This window comes from Tauraco erythrolophus, chromosome 4, assembly GCF_009769465.1.
Source record: "Tauraco erythrolophus isolate bTauEry1 chromosome 4, bTauEry1.pri, whole genome shotgun sequence".
In the NCBI taxonomy this organism is placed as follows: Eukaryota; Metazoa; Chordata; class Aves; order Musophagiformes; family Musophagidae; genus Tauraco; species Tauraco erythrolophus.
In genome coordinates, this window is record NC_141468.1 from 31,046,074 (window position 1) to 31,062,409 (window position 16,336).

Genomic DNA, 16,336 nt, shown 5'->3' on the forward strand with positions numbered 1-16,336 from the left:
TCTCATGTGATTAGTCAAGGAAGGTAATTAAATGTTGAAATATATTCTAAAGCAAAGCAAAATGGTATGAGCTTGGAAAGAAGATATATTGTCTTCTTTTGGGTCACTTTGGATGTTCAAAATATGTATTCCCTAATGACATCCATGTTTCAAGGCACCAAGAACAGCCTCAAGGATTTAATTTTATGAGACTGAAGTTGATGTTGTTATTCAGGCTCTGATGGATTCTGAAAATAACCCTTGGTTGTTTCCTCCAGATGCTAATTCTGACAGAGAGAGAGAGAGGGACTAGGACACCTGTTAAACTGACCCCTTTCCCTCTCACCTTGAAGTTCACATTCCACATAACCATCTTGGTTGGACACTTGCAAACCTTTTCTCAGCCTTTCAAATCCACCACCCTACATGTCAGTTGGTAGCCACAATGATTTTAGATCAAGAAACAAGACTGATAACGTAGTGCTATAGTTCACGTGGGTAGGTTGTTATCCAACATTTCTGTGTCAGAGCAGAATTATCACCTACTTGCTTGCAAGATTTAGTAGAGGACTTTTCCACTAACCATTGTGAATGGGATGTATCTGGTATTGTAACAGCCTTGGCTGTTCAAAAATTCTGGTGATGACAAGATGAGATGACTTCTTTTGAAGGCATTCATTTGACCTGCTCTGTCTTTACCAGAAATTCTATGCCTGGCACATCGCAAAGCTGCCATCATTTTTCCAGTGCTGGTGGATTTTCGTAACCATCTTGACTAATTTACCCAGTTTGTTCTCCTCCTCTCTTATTTGCAGCTGAACTGTTGCCAGATCATAGCAGAAATTGTTGAGATTAACTCCGAAGTGTGTGATCTGGCACTTTATTTATTACAAATCATGCCATTTCTGTTGCTGCAACTGTAAGCAGGTCATGCCTAAAGGAGTTCCTACAATAATGACATAAAAAATTTGATTTCAGTTCAAAATACTGGATTCACTACAGATTATTAGGTTACCTCTTCTGAGATTTGTGTTTTTATGGAACGTTGCAGTTGCAGACTGGAGAAAAAATACTGCTTACTGTAACAAGGACTATATACTCCTTCCCCCACGTTTCCAACAAAGAGACACAGAATCAACCACGTGTTCTGCCATTTTGGTACTGACTTTGTAAATGGAGAGAATTTTAAAGAAAGACTAAGCACAGACACTAGACTTTGAGTGCCTACAAATACTCAAATTAAATCAAGGATAAGCCAAACCATCTTATAAAAGTTTTCAATTTTAAGGGTAGATTTTCAGAAACTGAGGAAACTGAGGTTATTAGAGGGAGACTGACTGAAGAGTTCAGAAATTTAAATGTAGTAAAGGCCCAAAAGTTGAAAGCACAAAACTTGAACTCAAATCCCAAGCAAGAAGAAAAAATGTGTAGGAAAGGGCTCCATACTTGAACAGATGAATAAACCTTTCAGTAAGTAAAGGAAGATTCTACAGGGAATGAAAGATAAAAGTGTGAGCAAAAGAGCTACATTTGGAAGGGCTGAAAGCCCTGATCTCTGAGATTTTTTTTCCCCCCAGATATTTCCTTAAGGAAAATATTCAGCCTGTACTTCTGGGCCTCTTACTTGTTCCTCCTTTCTCCACATTATTTCAGGAATTAACTTTTGTTTTCCTCTGAGTCCTATCTTTAAAGGTGAAAGAGTGAAAATCTCTCTTTCTTTCTCTCTTTCCCTAAATCAAAGTTCCGTCTAAAAATATAAGGCAAATTCCCTGTTTTATCCTTATTCTTTGTGGGAATCTTCTTGTCACTGCCTGAAATGTCTGCAAAGAGAGAATCCCCTTCACTGGCTCAATGTCCAGTTTTATTTGAAAAGAAGAATCAGAGGCAGGGAAAGCATACTGACCTTTTCCAACCTGGGGAAGCAGATTCTTCTTCAAATATCCACACACACCTTATTAAAGCAGCATTTTTTGCTACTGCATTTTCTATGGTGCTGTTAAAACATTGGATGGTTATAAATCTGAAATTTCCCACAAAACACCACAACAAAGAAGGGGCTAGATTTATCTGCCAGACTAGTTAAATGTTTTTATTAATTTTGATTTTTCAATAATTAAATGTTCTTGAAAAGATGACTGGGGAAACCAGATTATTTGGAAATGTAATCTGTTCTGAATTTTCACTGTGCAAAGACTGTATTTTCTTCTGTCAGTGTTTGGCTCTCTGTCATCAATTTAGGTTAAAGAGAGTTTTGTCAGTGACTTAGCTGTAATTGTATGAATGTGGGATATCTCTGTACAATACCACTAATGTTTCCTTTTTTATATATTTACAGACTGCAATTTTTCCACTTGGTACTGTGAAAACAGCGCAAATTTTAAGGAGTGAGCTGATTTCTATTGTTGGTCACAGAGTAGACCAGTTGCAGTCATAGGACGAAGTTTCGTAAAAACATTCTGACAGTGCATACAATCTGTAACTAAAAGCAGAAAATGACTGAGGGCAGCTTTTGTCCTCACTCAGTCTTTATTGCTGATATTTAACTTCAATCATGTGGAACTTAGAAAGAATATCTTCCTTAAGTGAAATGCTGTGCTTTCTTCTTTAGCTCTACATACTTTAAGAATGAATTGCTGTTTCAAAATACCTTTTGCAATATGCCAGCAATGTTGTTTTTTTTTTTTTTCTAAAAGATATAACCTTTAAAATCTTTATTCTACCTCTTGTTCAGCACTTTTGACCATTCAACAGTCAACTAGAACAGTGGTATCTGCAAGGAGAAAATGTTTTTATGCCTTATCCTAATCGATTTATTTAATAGCAGTGAAGTTAGTAATACATCTCATACTCTCATCTGAGAAAGTCCAGTTTTCTAGGGCACTAGGGAATACACTGTTAGGAAGCCAAGTGGAACCAGATTTTATACTGCTCATCTTTAGTCCATGCTTAAGACATAATTGTTTTTCAGTTGACACAAAAAGGTGTATTCTCTTTCATTCCAGTTAAGACCAGAAAGATCAGTTGGCCAGTGCTAATAATAGGTATGCCAAAAACATAGGCAGGTGCAAGTGTTTCTTAACTAAAGGTCTATTTGGCTATTGCTTTTGTTGCTCTCTTGTGTGTTTAAAGTCTCAAGCCTCCTAACTCTGTGACATTCTTCCCTGTATATGTTTACTATGCTGTTCAATACAGACACTATCTCATATAGAACTGTCTTATTTTCTACATAGTCCTTCTCAATTCTACCTGTTGCTTCCACTGTCACTTAAACAATGTTTAAGAACACCTGAAAACCATTTGTCTTGATTCAACAGTTGAATTGGTGTGTTCAAAAAACAGTAAGGATGTGAGGTTTTAGAAAAGAAGCGATTAGAGAAGTTGTTCCATTAAAATGTTGTAGAATTACCCGTTACTGTTACAGTCTGAAATGAAATAGTTACTCAGTTGCCTCATTTAGGTATTTTTGGGCACTATTTTGCAAGATGCAGAAAACAAATGATATTATTTTTCACTGCAATATTTTCACAATGTTAATGCAATTCTTATAACTGTGCTTGCTTTGATGTAACTCCATATACACTTTTGGTAAAATACGTGCACTGTCATGAAAAGTTTCACCCAGTACAAACTGTCTAGGAAAGTCCTAAATCAGGTGGAGAACAAACATAAAGCTCTGCCTCTCTGCACTGAAGAAGATGAAGACTGTAGATAGGAAATTGCTTTCCTCAAGAGTGTGATCTTCCTCTGTTCTCAGCTATCTTTGTTGGTCTCCACCCTTGTAGCCACCGATATTTCTTTCTTGTGTGAAGGCAGAATCTTTTCCATCTTTTATATTGTTTATTTCTTGTACAACATTTTTCTATTTCTTATTTTAACTGACCTTAGTAAACATACACTGCTTCTTTCACTGGATAATGGCATGAGACTGAACTCTTTGTCGCTCAGTGGTAGCACTTAGGCTAAACTGCTAAATAACCTTTTGATTCCCAGCTCCCAAGTTTCTTTACACCCAGGACACAAGTAAAGAATTTGAACTCAATGAATAGTAAGACAGTTACAGGCACGCAGAATAATCTGAGTCAATTAAAGTCACTGATATTACTTGGTTTAAAAAATACATATTTGAATACATCTTTGTTTTCAGAACATCCTACAGCCCTTGTCATGGCACGTAGTTATGTGATGGCTTGAGCAATATGTCTAATCTAGTACCTGCTGAAGTCAATGGAAACGGTGGCCTTAACTGAATCAGTGCCACACTAGACCAAGACAAATTACTGTCTGGTTTCAGTAAGCATTAAGAAAACAAAAATTACAACAACAAAAAAATCAAAAGATCAAACCCCTCTTTAGCTGAACTTTAACCTATTTTCATAGTCTAGCAGCAGTACTAATTTCCACGGCTTTTTTTCTGCTTTTCTCCTTCCATTTTCAGCTAGAAATGAACCCGTTCTCAAACCATGCCTTGGTCTGAGATAACACCCTTTCTTCCCCCCAGCTCAATTGGTGTGCAACCCTTCTCCTTCCTGCACCTCTTTCTATCTCCATGATGCACCAGAGTCTACCAGGGAAGTTACCTTCCCATTTGCACTTGTCTATGCAGCTTTTCGTAAACAGACAGAGTGAAAAAGGGGAAATTACTTTTTGCAGAAATAGGTGCAATCATTAGAATAACAGTGTCGTAAATAAGTTCTACTTTTTTACATAATTACCACAGTAATGTTTTCTTAGGTTATGTTGACAGAAGAAATTGAGTTGCCATTACAGCAAGAAGCCTCATTTCCCAAACTGAACTTAATTCATACAATATAAAGCCAAAATGTGCATGCAGCAAATCAGCTCTGCACCTATGGGCAGTAAGTGGGAGCAGGCAGAAGTGTGAGTGAGAAAAACTCTGGACTTTTCCATGGAGGGAGCTTTGGAGATCTCATTCCTTTCTTAGACACTCATGATTACATGGCTGGATGGCACTTCCATCTATTTCCATCTATTCAAAAACAAGAAATTTTGAATGCTTTTACTGTTGGCCCTTGTCGAAAAAACATGCCATTGTACAGTACTGCTCCAAAATTGGTATTATCCCCAGAGTTTACAGGCTGTGGTAGGCATTACGTAGTTTATGGTAGAAAGCTGTTTTATAAATCTCTCCTTATATGTCGTTGTCTTGAAGTATGATGGTACCAGAGAAGCATTAATGCTTTTACAGTAGCAGATGGGACAGCCATTGAGAGGTTGAGATGGAGAAGCATTGGAAAGACATGGAGATGCTCTCTTGGTGTGGGAGGACGTTTCATCAGAAAAAGGGATTCACGGTAAGATGTGATTTACCTTGTTGTCTGGTAAGAGATGCGCCCAGATCAGCTTTAAAGTTACCAGTGTGACTCTAACAACAGGGGAAAGTATTCAAAGTGGTCTGCAACACCTAAGCTATTTGAAAACGTGTATGAAGAGTTAGCCTCCTAGCCTGTGCTGAGATCTGTGATGGTGCCACTAACACTGTCAGTCTCTGATGTGGCTAATTCCAATTAAGTTCTGTTATATTTCGTAGTTCATACTGCACTATTAGATTATATTCTAGCCTTACCCTTTGAGACGGACACAGGTGAAATAGGAGAGGTTAAGCAATATGAAGGATAAAGGTAACATTTCGAGTTCATGATCTTTGTTGCATAAAGACTGCATCTTTCCATGCATGGAATGCCATAAAAGTAAAAGCCAAATACTAACTGCCTAAGTTGATTGAGAAGCCAGCACAATTTTGTTTCATATCATGGGAAGATACCCTGCACAAAGGTTGAAAACCCTTTAAACGGTTGTGCTGGTTTTGGCTGGGGTAAAGTTAATTTTCTTCACAGTAGCTACTATGATGCTATGATTTGGATTTGTGCTGGAAACAGTGTTGATAACACAGGAAAGTTTTCGTTATTGCTAATCAGTGCTTACACAGAGCCAAGGCCTTTTCTGCTTCTCATTCCATCCCACCAGCGAGTAGGCTGTGGTGCACAAGAAGCTGGGACGGGACATAGCTGGGAGAGCTGACCCCGATTGACCAAAGGGATATTCCACATCATATGAAGTTACGGTCAGCATATAAAGCTGGAGAAAAGAAGGAAGGGGAGGATGTTCAGAGTGATGGTGCTTGTCTTCCCAAGTAACTGTTAGGCATGATGGAGCCCTGCTTTCCTGGAGATGGCTGAACAACTGTCTGCCCATGGGAAATAGTGAGTGAATTTCTTGTTTTGTTTTGCTTGCATGCGTGGCTTCTGCTTTACCTATTGAATTGTCTTTATCTCAATCTATGAGTTTTCTCACTTTTACTCTTCTGATTCTCTCCCCCATCCCATCAGGGGGAGTCAGCAAGCAGCTGGGTGGAGCTTAGTTGCTGGCTGGGGTTAAACCCCGACAACAGTGCAGTGTGTTTCTTCCTCCTGTTTATAGCTGTGTGGCACAGGGTTTATGTTTCACGGTTGGCTGCACAAGTTAATTCTGCAAGTTGCTTTTCTCTCCATTTGTCTGGATGATGCTAAATGCAGTCTAGCACTAGATGATTTCATAATCTAATTAGTGGTAAATTCAGTCGTATTACAATGATGCATTACAAATTCATCTCCAGTGTACTCGCTTCAATGTTTTATAGCATCCCTGGTTCATTTAGGTTGAATCCTTAGCCAGAAAAAGCTGACATAGTCCTAGGATCTGGCCCACTGAGTTATCATGGTATAAGGCCAGGGCACAACGTGACATTGCACTTTTATATCTGAAAACGTTGTAAAAGAAACGGCTTTGAAAATATATGCAGGAATAGTATACAACATAGAAACTATTTACCTGATGAAGCATCCATCCTAATCAGAGATGAGTAGCTCCTAATTTCTGCAATGTGATGAATATGTTGTGCGACAAAAGTTGATCTCTAAAAATGGTTCCATTTGTGCAGTTTATCAATGCAAAGAAGTTAGTTTTTAAATACTATTTTTCTTCTTAGCACAGAGCCACATAAAAATAGGGAATGCAATATTTGAAATGTATCGTTGGAATTGTAACACCTAATACTGTCAGGTGGAGAACAGGCCAACATAGCTCACACACCATAGCAGCTATTAATAGGCCTGACTCTGTTTTGCAATGTCAGCTGTAACATTAATCCTTGTTTTAAATCACAGTGTCTCAAATATCAGCCGCTACTAGTTGTACAGTTGTCTTTCGGTTTATATCAGAGAGCCCAATGGAGTCTTTGAAGGACCTAGTCGGGTTAGCAGGGCTAACTTCTTAGAAGTGCCCGCTGTAAACTCTGATTTCTCTTCAGAAGATGAAGATGTTAAACCCGACATCAAATTTCGTTTTTCTCCACTTCCCCGAAGGCGGAATTCTGCTTCTTCAGAGGAAGAGGAGGCAGACACCCCCACCGCCATCACAAGAAAAGTTTCATTTGCTGATGCATTTGGGTTTGATCTTGTGTCTGTTAAAGAGTTCGATACCTGGGAAGTTCCAAATATAGGACAAAACAACGACATAGAAGATGAATTTTTCCCTCAGGAGGAGTATTTTTCTCTCAACTGTTTACGGTACCTGCTTCACAAGAAGAAGTTTTACAAAAAGTGAGAGAGCAGAAAGTACTGTTGGAGTCAGTCGTGTTCCTGCCTGGGGTCACCTGTATGAACGGCATTATACGAGTCCTCAATGTATCCTTTGAAAAAATGGTGTATGTTCGAATGACACTGAATAACTGGCTCAGTTATTACGATATCCTCGCAGACTTCATGCCTAATTCTTGCGGCAGTGAAACGGATCAGTTCTGCTTTAAGATTTCTTTGGTGCCTCCTTACCAAAAAGATGAAGCTAAGGTGGAGTTCTGTATACGCTACGAGACGTCGGTTGGTACCTTCTGGGCAAACAATGATGACAAAAATTACACGCTGATTTGTCACAAGAAAGAAACGGTGCCCAAGGCAGATCATAAACCACACAAAGAGGTTACTGATAGACATCTTAAAGGCTGCTTAAAGACAACACAAAGCAGGTAAGGTTACACCTTAATTTTTGGTAATTTACAATACAGCTGGCTAATTCTAACTTTCTAAGTGCACTTGCTGGAGCTGCTACTGCCCATGCTGTTTTCTTCTTTTTATTTTTTTTTAATAATAAATTTGACAAAGACTTGTTTTCAGTAAAGCTCTTGTATATATCAGCCAGTAGTTTTCTGCAGATGGATTGTTTGGGATCACAGTATTAATATATGGCAAGCATGCCACTCATTTGAAAAGTACTTGTGAGGGTCTATAAATTATGGGCTGTGTACTGATTTTGATCTCTGTAAGATATAAATCGAGCTGACATCAGTGAGAGCTTTGCTCCAGACTGAGGTAGCTGTACAGCTAAAACACTTTACGTCCACCTCCTTAGTAAATCAACAAAAAATTAAAATAAAAATAAATCCTGTTTTTTCCACATGATTTGTTTCATGGTTTATTCTCTACATGCAGTTATTAAAACAGAAATGGCACTGGTGGTTCAGGAAGCTGTCAGCTCAGGGAAGGATCCTATTGCAATTAGAATAACTGGTACAAACTTTTCTGCAAGTCGTTGAGCTATTCTGCAAGTTATATATTAGGGTAATAGTTTATTTTTCCTGTCACTGGTTGATGTTTTCATTTCACAAATGGTGAAATGAATAATGATTTATAGGGCAGAATTGGTAATATATTAAAGAAAATAGACATATAGAATTTATCTCATATATATTATTTTAATTAAATGTGGGCAAGTACTATGTTAATTATAGAGTAGAATGGCAGTGATTAACTTATAACTTGAGAGACACTCAGGAATAGTAACTTTTGGCTTCCTACTGTTTTTAACTCCTTTCTGTAAGCAAAACAACTTTGCCTGTGGAAATCTAATTGTCAATTTTTTGCTCAGCAAATTTGCTATAATACTCCAAACTCTGTTGGAGTTCTGCAGAACCGAGTCTATATTTTAAGGAGTCCACCAGGACTTCCCCTCTGCACACCCTCCCTTCCCAAAACCCAGACTTGCTGCTCTGAGAGCCTCTGCCAGCCCCAAATCGCATGTCAGCCCTGTGAGGAGAGGTGCGTGATACGACTTAGTGCCTGCATCAACACCGTGGTGTAAGAGCAGCTCTGGGGCAAACCTAAGGCCTGAATCATAGCCAGTCCGCAAAGCTCTCCTGGTAAGTGTCCCTTGGGCCAGCTCTGGAGTCACCACGATGATGCTTCCATGGGGGAACATCCCGGTACGTCAGAGCAAAGGGAATGATGCCTTTACCCACCATGTGGTCAGATCCTGACGTTTGTACCTGGTTCTGTACGTCGTATCTGTCCTTCAAGACATGTCACACGACCCATTCCGGGTAAATAAGATAGGCTAAGGTCCCTGCAGAAGAGCTGTGGTATCAAATACCTCAGGCATATGCAGACAGTGTGACTTCAGCCCGAGTTCAGGTAGCCCACGTGGAGCGGATGATGGACATGGAGAGTCGAGTCTTAATTTAGTGAGTCTTGGGCTTCCAGATGCTTTCAGGACTGACCTGCAAATTTAGATACAATTGGGTGGTTGAGGTCGAATGACTCCTAAGAGTTCAATTCCCTGAAATATCCTGTGACATGCCTACTGCTAATATAAATTGTACAAGTGTTTCTTCTGGGTGATCCTCTTTTACATGTATATGCTAAATGTATTATATGCAAGTCAGACAGAGAGGTGTTTTAAAAAAATGGGAAAGGAGATAACATGTCTACTTCCTAACATAAAAATACCTTGTCTTTCCTCAGAGTGCAAAGTTTTCTCCCTCCATATAGGCTGCAGACGAATGTGTATATGTATGTGTGTGTGTCTGTGTGTATACATATATCTATGTATGTACACATATAGGTACATACTCGTTCGTATTTATACACTTTTGTATATTTGTGATATTAAAATCAAAGTGGTCAGATTCTTGTTTACATTAAGATCTGTTGCACATTTTTGACAAGCGGTTAACTAACGTGCACTTTCAAGATCCTCTTCAGTGGCAGAAGGATGTAAAGAGACTTTACAGAAAATGCAAAGTATTTTTGGAATACAGTTTCAGTGGTCGCCAAGGCTTCTGAAAGACAGTTCTGGCAGATTGTAATCCAGGACCAATTTTATGCTACAGGGACTTCATTGACTTCACAGGAGTTACAGCTTTCACCAGTGTAAATGAGGTCAGCATCAGGGCCTTTCCTTTCAAAAGAACTAAGATGCCAACCTCCATTGCTCACTTGTTTTTCAAAGTGTCTTTGTACATGTTGCCCCTTTGAGTGAGGAGGAACACCCTGCAGACATCTGCAAAAGTACCTCATTATTCTCCTTCAGACCCTCATTAAAACTCCTTTGCTTTGATGTCTAGAAAAAAGCGCAAGAAAAACAACCCCCCAAAATTGGCGAAGTGAGGCTGCTGATGTGCCGTGACTCCTTCATGTCACATTGAACAGTGCTGCCTGTTTCCCTGCTCTCCTCCACCAGCCCATCTCTCTCTTGCCTCTTGTTTTATGTTCAGATGATAAACTTTACAGCATTTGTATATGCTGTGCTAGATATTTATAGAACAATTAGCAAGTGGAGTCCTGGACCATGAAAAGCTTGTCTTAGGAGCTGCAACAATACAAACAGACATACACAGAAGTAATAACAATTTTACGTACGGTTCACACAATAAATATGCAGATAAAGAATATTGCTATCCATGCCCACAAGCTGGACATCTTAAATTAAAGATTGCTATTATTTCAAATTTAGAAATCTGTTATAATAATTTTATTTTTTTAAAGTCTTAGCCCTGAGATATTTATACTTTCTCTTAAAATGAGCAATTTACCTCTTCAGTTAAAAATTAGAACCATTCAAGAAATATAGTTTTAAAACAGAGAGTCTGATCCACTGTAGGGCATACTTGTGTGGTTCATTAAATGTCATTAGTGAGGATTAGCTGCGTTAGTTAAGGGAAAGGAATAATATGTACTTTCAGAGGAAGTTACTGAGGAAACACAATATGACTTTATCATGTTACCCTTAAGAATACGAGCCAGGAAGGACAAAGTTGTGTGAATGAAGTCGATGGGATGGCTTCTGACACCATTATTAAGGAAAAAAAAAAAAAAATTAATTCTCAAAAGTTGCACCTGAAAAGATGATAATGAAAAGCCTAACTACAAGGAATAATCCATGCTGAAAACTGTCTGGATTTGGATATTCAGAACCACATGGCTTAAAATCCTGCCTATTCATTACATATTTCATTTGCTTTTGCTTTTTCTTCTATGTCTAGGCATGAAAAAATAGTCTTCTCTTAAAGTTTCATAAAGTATTTGCTTCTAACTGTATTTTACCAAGGTAAAATTCTTTCAACCATAAACGTTAACAATTTTTGCGTTTTTCAAAATTCTTGAAAGGCTTCATGGGCACAAAATACAGTTTGAAAAAAGAAGTTTGAATGAATTAGTTTATGTTTTAGTCTCTCTGGAAGTGTGCATTTAACTTATACATACTTATAAATATATCTTGCAGGAAAAAATTGACTCTTAAAATTTGCGGGCTTTCACTGGAAAAGAGAGTTTCTGCCAGTAAATAACCCCAATTTCTATCATATATATACATGTCTAAACTCTTGGAAAAATGTAGATTAATTTTATCAGCTCCACTCGTTCCTCTTTTTGTTTGACTCTCATGCTTTTGGGACATGGATGATGATTCTGCACACAAATTTCTCCTGGTCCTCAGGTTTGGACCACATGAATTTGTTGTGGACCCCAGGTTACTGCATTGGTCTGATCAGACAGAGACTGGTTGTGTGTTCCTTGAGGCAAACTCCTGTAGATCATGCTGCACGGTGCAGTGATATCCACCTGCAAACCATTTCCCCCTGTGGCTGGTGAGGTTGTACCCTGTTTCTGTGCTCGGACCTAGTTTGCCATCTGTCAAGAGAGCAGTGGCATCAAGAGCACAAGGATAGTGGCTGATAAGTATGAAAATTGTTTTACAAAAAGCTAATGTGCATTTGGACTCCTGTCCTCTGACAAGGAGGGAGGCCAGTATTTCTGTCATAACTGTCAGAGTTAACCCCCTCTTACCTCTCTGAGCCTACAAGTGTATCGCTCTGAACTGATGCTGGTCCTGTGCTTATTTCATAATTGCCGGACTGTATCTTTATTTGAATGTTAGTGCATCAATTCACTGCTCTCCGTGATGCCACTTTAAAATCGAACACAAAATATGGGGAAGTCTCATACAAGAGCTGCTCTACATATAATGCGTGATGAGACAGATTAAAAATCCCAGTTCTGTGGGCTGCCAATGCCAACATCAGCAGCATAAATCATAGAATCATAGAGCAGTTTGGGTAGGAAGGGACCTTAAAGATCACCTAGTTCCTACCCTCCTGTCATGGGCAGGGACATCTTTCACAAGATCAGGTTGCTCAAAGCATCATCCAACCTGGCCTTGGACACTTCCAGGGATGGGGCATCCACAACTTCACTGGGCAACCTCTTCTAGTGCCTCACCACCCTCAGAGTGAAGAATTTCTTCCTTAGATCTAATCAAAATCTACCCTCTTTCAGTTTAAAGCCATTGCCCCTTGTCCTATCACTACACACACTTGTAAAAGTCCCTCTCCAGCTTTCTTCTAGGCCCCCTTTAGGTACTGGAAGATTGCTAGAAGAGCAATCCCAGAGCCTTCTCTTCTCCAGGCTGAACAACTCCAACTCTCTCAGCCTGTCTTCCTAGGAGAAATACTCCAGCCCTCGGATCATAAAAAAGTACTGAATGGTTTTAAAGCAATTGCCAGTGACTAAATCTCTTGCGTGCATGAATAGTCTTCTGTCTGCAGCTGCTGCCTCATCCCTTTTCTGATGGAAGGCAAAGGAAGTAAGTTGCTGAAGATCCAGCCTGGCAGGACTGCTCTGTGCTCAGTCTGTCTTCCCCAGGCAGATGGCAGACCAGTGCCTAGGTTGCCCCGAGAAACGTGGTTCTGCATCGGCTCCTCTCAGCCTTTCCCACAAATCCATATGATTAAAAAAATCAAAGACTTTGAGGAAGATGTTTGGAAATATCTTTGCATGTACTTTGCTGTGAGGAACAACTGTATTATTCCCAGCTGGTCCATTTAAATTATGGCATTTAAATTATATTCCTTTTTAATCCTCGTTCTTTTGATTTTTGCACATCATAATCAGAAAGGGAAAAGCAGAGCAGAAAAGGTGTTAGAACACACGTCTTCTTTGTACGTTGCTATATAATCTCAAGGTTTTTTCTGGCATCTCAAGTCACAAGTTACACCTTGATCGGCATACAGATATGGGATTTGACTAAAGTTTATTGCTATTCTTAGGAAGTGACTGCAGTCACTGTTTTTACCAGGAGAGCAGCTGCTGCTAGAGAAGTTATCCATTCACTGGGAGCCAGCTAAAAGCAGGACTCCTTTGTTGTTTAATCTGATCTAGTATTCTCAGCCCTCTCTTGCCTTCTGGTCATTGCCAGTCTTTGTCAGTTGTGGAAAACAGGTAGCACTGGCACCAAACTAAGACTTCTCCAGGTACTTGAAGACCGTAATTATCAGGGACACAGGATAATTATTTAAGGTGATCTAAAATATGTTATTCAGACAAGCAGAGAAAAAGCAAGCTGTGGAACTAAGGCTGAGTATTAGGAATGCTTCTTAATGGAGACTCTAGAGTTATCTTTTAAGGAAATTGCTGCAGCCTCACTCTCTAAAGTAATTTAAAATAAGCTAAGATAAACCACTTGAAAAATGTGCTACAGGGAACAATCCTACTTGGCCAGGAACTGTGCTCAATGGTGTTTTTGCTATTTGTCTAATTACAATATTTCATACTTACTATTTGAACTATGAAATATAATAAAGACCCTAAAGATAGATATCTAAGTTGATGATATAAGACTTTGAATACCGTCACAGAAATACCAAAGAAACAGGTGAAAGAAACAGAGCAAATAGACACCTGCTAACTATACACGTGGTCTCCTAAATGGAGAGCACCTGAAGATTGAAACGGTCTTATTTTTGCTTTTGGCGATTATGAACTGTGCTACCCATGTGCCATCGATTTATTGCACTGGGAATACTAAAATAAGCTCCTAAACTCTTAAGTAACAACATATGAAAATAGCACTTTGTTTTACTGGCACACTTAGTGTAGTATTTACTCTGGATCTTATTAGTACCAGTGGTTTCTCATTGCCTTCCATGATCTGCCTTAGAAGCTGCTCTCATCAATATTACAGAATAGAAATTTGTGCTTGAATGTATAGGAAATATTGGTTGCTATTAAGATTTTTCACTTGTTTACATAAAACCATATAAAACTGATGCTTTGTAGCCTAGCATTTCTCAACCATATGATAAGTACTTGTAATTATACATGCATTACTTGGCTTCACACTTTTAAGATTTTTTTTTGCAGTTGCTACAGTTTCATCAGCTTATTTAAATATGCCAATACTGTAACACTATTACAACTGACGCCTATCTTTAATGCAGCAACTGGCTTGATCCTGCAATAGGCACAATAAATAATGTAATGAACATCAGGAGTCTCACTGAACTCTGTAGAACTCTGCATGTGTAAAACTTTCCTTGAATGTTAATATTTTTAGGACCGGAGTTTATTTCTACACTCTTTCAGATCATTGATTAAGGATCTTTGGACAAATAGAAATATATTGCTAAATGAACTCCTATATTCCATTGTTCAATGACTTTTTTGTTGAGGGAGATATCTGTTTTGCAAATTTAACCAGGCTGGTAATGACTCTGTCTCTTGTCCGCTGTTCAGGTATCGTAGTTCATAAATGTTCAGTTGGAAAAAAATTGTTCCATTACATTCACCTTGACTTGGCTAAATGTTAGTCTTCAAAAGATGTTTAAAGTCAGTGAAACATTAACTGAGAGCACTGGAGTCATATTTAATCAATGCATTCACTACCAGTGTCATTTGAGCTGTTTATTCTGATTATGAACTTTAAGCCATGATCCAGCCACTGCACTGCAGCTCTGAAATTGAAGCAATTGGTTCAGCTACACTGAAAGTCCAGAGAACCAATCACCCATGCTGCTTTTAAGACAAAATATAGATTATCTTCTTAGTTAGGAAAGGTAGAAAAAATGATCCTAACAAATAGTTTGCAAGTTAAATGCGGTGCCTGCCTTAGGGCAAAGGAAGAGATAGGACATTTTAAAAACCATGGCAGCATGTTAGAAGTGGCTATTTGATCCCCAGGCCTTCAGTGACACACACGAAAATATTAGCTGATATGCCAAAGCATAATGGGGGGCTTGGTTTTCTGACTGTCTCTCCACTCTCGTCCTGATCTGCAGAACCAGCTGATACTCTGACACTAAACCCAAAGATTTATTACTACTGGTTACTAATAGCAGTCCTAAAGAACGCTGAAGAGCACTGAGCTATGCAATTGAATCTGAACTAGGTAAAGCTGACAGGTTTTTCTTGCCTTGCACTTAGGGGCACCAAGTGGATTTGCATTTACATTTTGCTTTGATGCATAATTATTGTCCCTACAATAACGTTTATGTCTGCTGGATGATAAGCATAAGATGTTCACGCCTGGATTGCTTCATGTCGTGGCAGAGAGTTGGGGAGTTTGTCAGTCTTTCTCTCTCCCTGGCTACCTTAGTAAATCTGCACCAGTGTCTCCTAGGTTATATTCAGATCTTCTTGATAGGAATGTTGATACCTATCACACAGCTGCCTTCTTGCTGTATGGTATTAAGACAGGACGTGAAAAAAAAAAAAAAGAGTTACAAAAGTCTGTTCTTGTCATGATAACACCTGAGAACTTTATCCTCTTGAGATACTTAGTGAATTTACAATTGCTTTCCAAGATTTAGATCATAGTTGTCCTCTGTCAAGAACTACTGGTTAAGGCTTTCTGTGGTCACCCATTCTGTTCTCCTCCTGAAGGGTGGTATCTGTGTCTTAGTCTCACCTGCCTGCCATCTGTCTATCTACAGTCTCTCTAAGGCATCTGTCACCTTCTTGCATACGTGCCTCAGCATACTGTGGTCAGCTTTAGGAAATGACTGTCTTCTGACATGCCAGTAGGGGATTGCTCCTTCTTTACTTTTTTCCACATGGTATCCAGGGAAAGACTGGGTGCCACATAAGCTAAGGTCTTTTTCCTCTCAGATACGTTCAAAATGGACACAACGTAGGAGAAGTGCAAGACCTGTTGATAGTACTTGCTTTTCTCTCCTTCCATCGTTTAAAACAGTGGGAGAAAGAAGCAAGGGAAGAACAGAGAGGCTCTACCCCCCAGCTCCTTTCTACAACACCAT

General features: G+C 39.0%; 1 protein-coding gene across 1 annotated transcript in view; it reads left to right on the forward strand.

Annotated features, from left to right (window-relative positions):
• Positions 1-4,798: 4,798 nt before the first annotated feature.
• The window catches only part of PPP1R3A (protein phosphatase 1 regulatory subunit 3A), a 29,003-nt gene continuing 17,465 nt past the window's right edge, over positions 4,799-16,336 (forward strand). Inside the window, 3 exon segments of the mRNA XM_086609919.1 lie at positions 4,799-4,857; positions 7,197-7,522; positions 7,525-7,999. Coding sequence (XP_086466045.1) covers positions 4,799-4,857; positions 7,197-7,522; positions 7,525-7,999 — 860 coding nt within the window.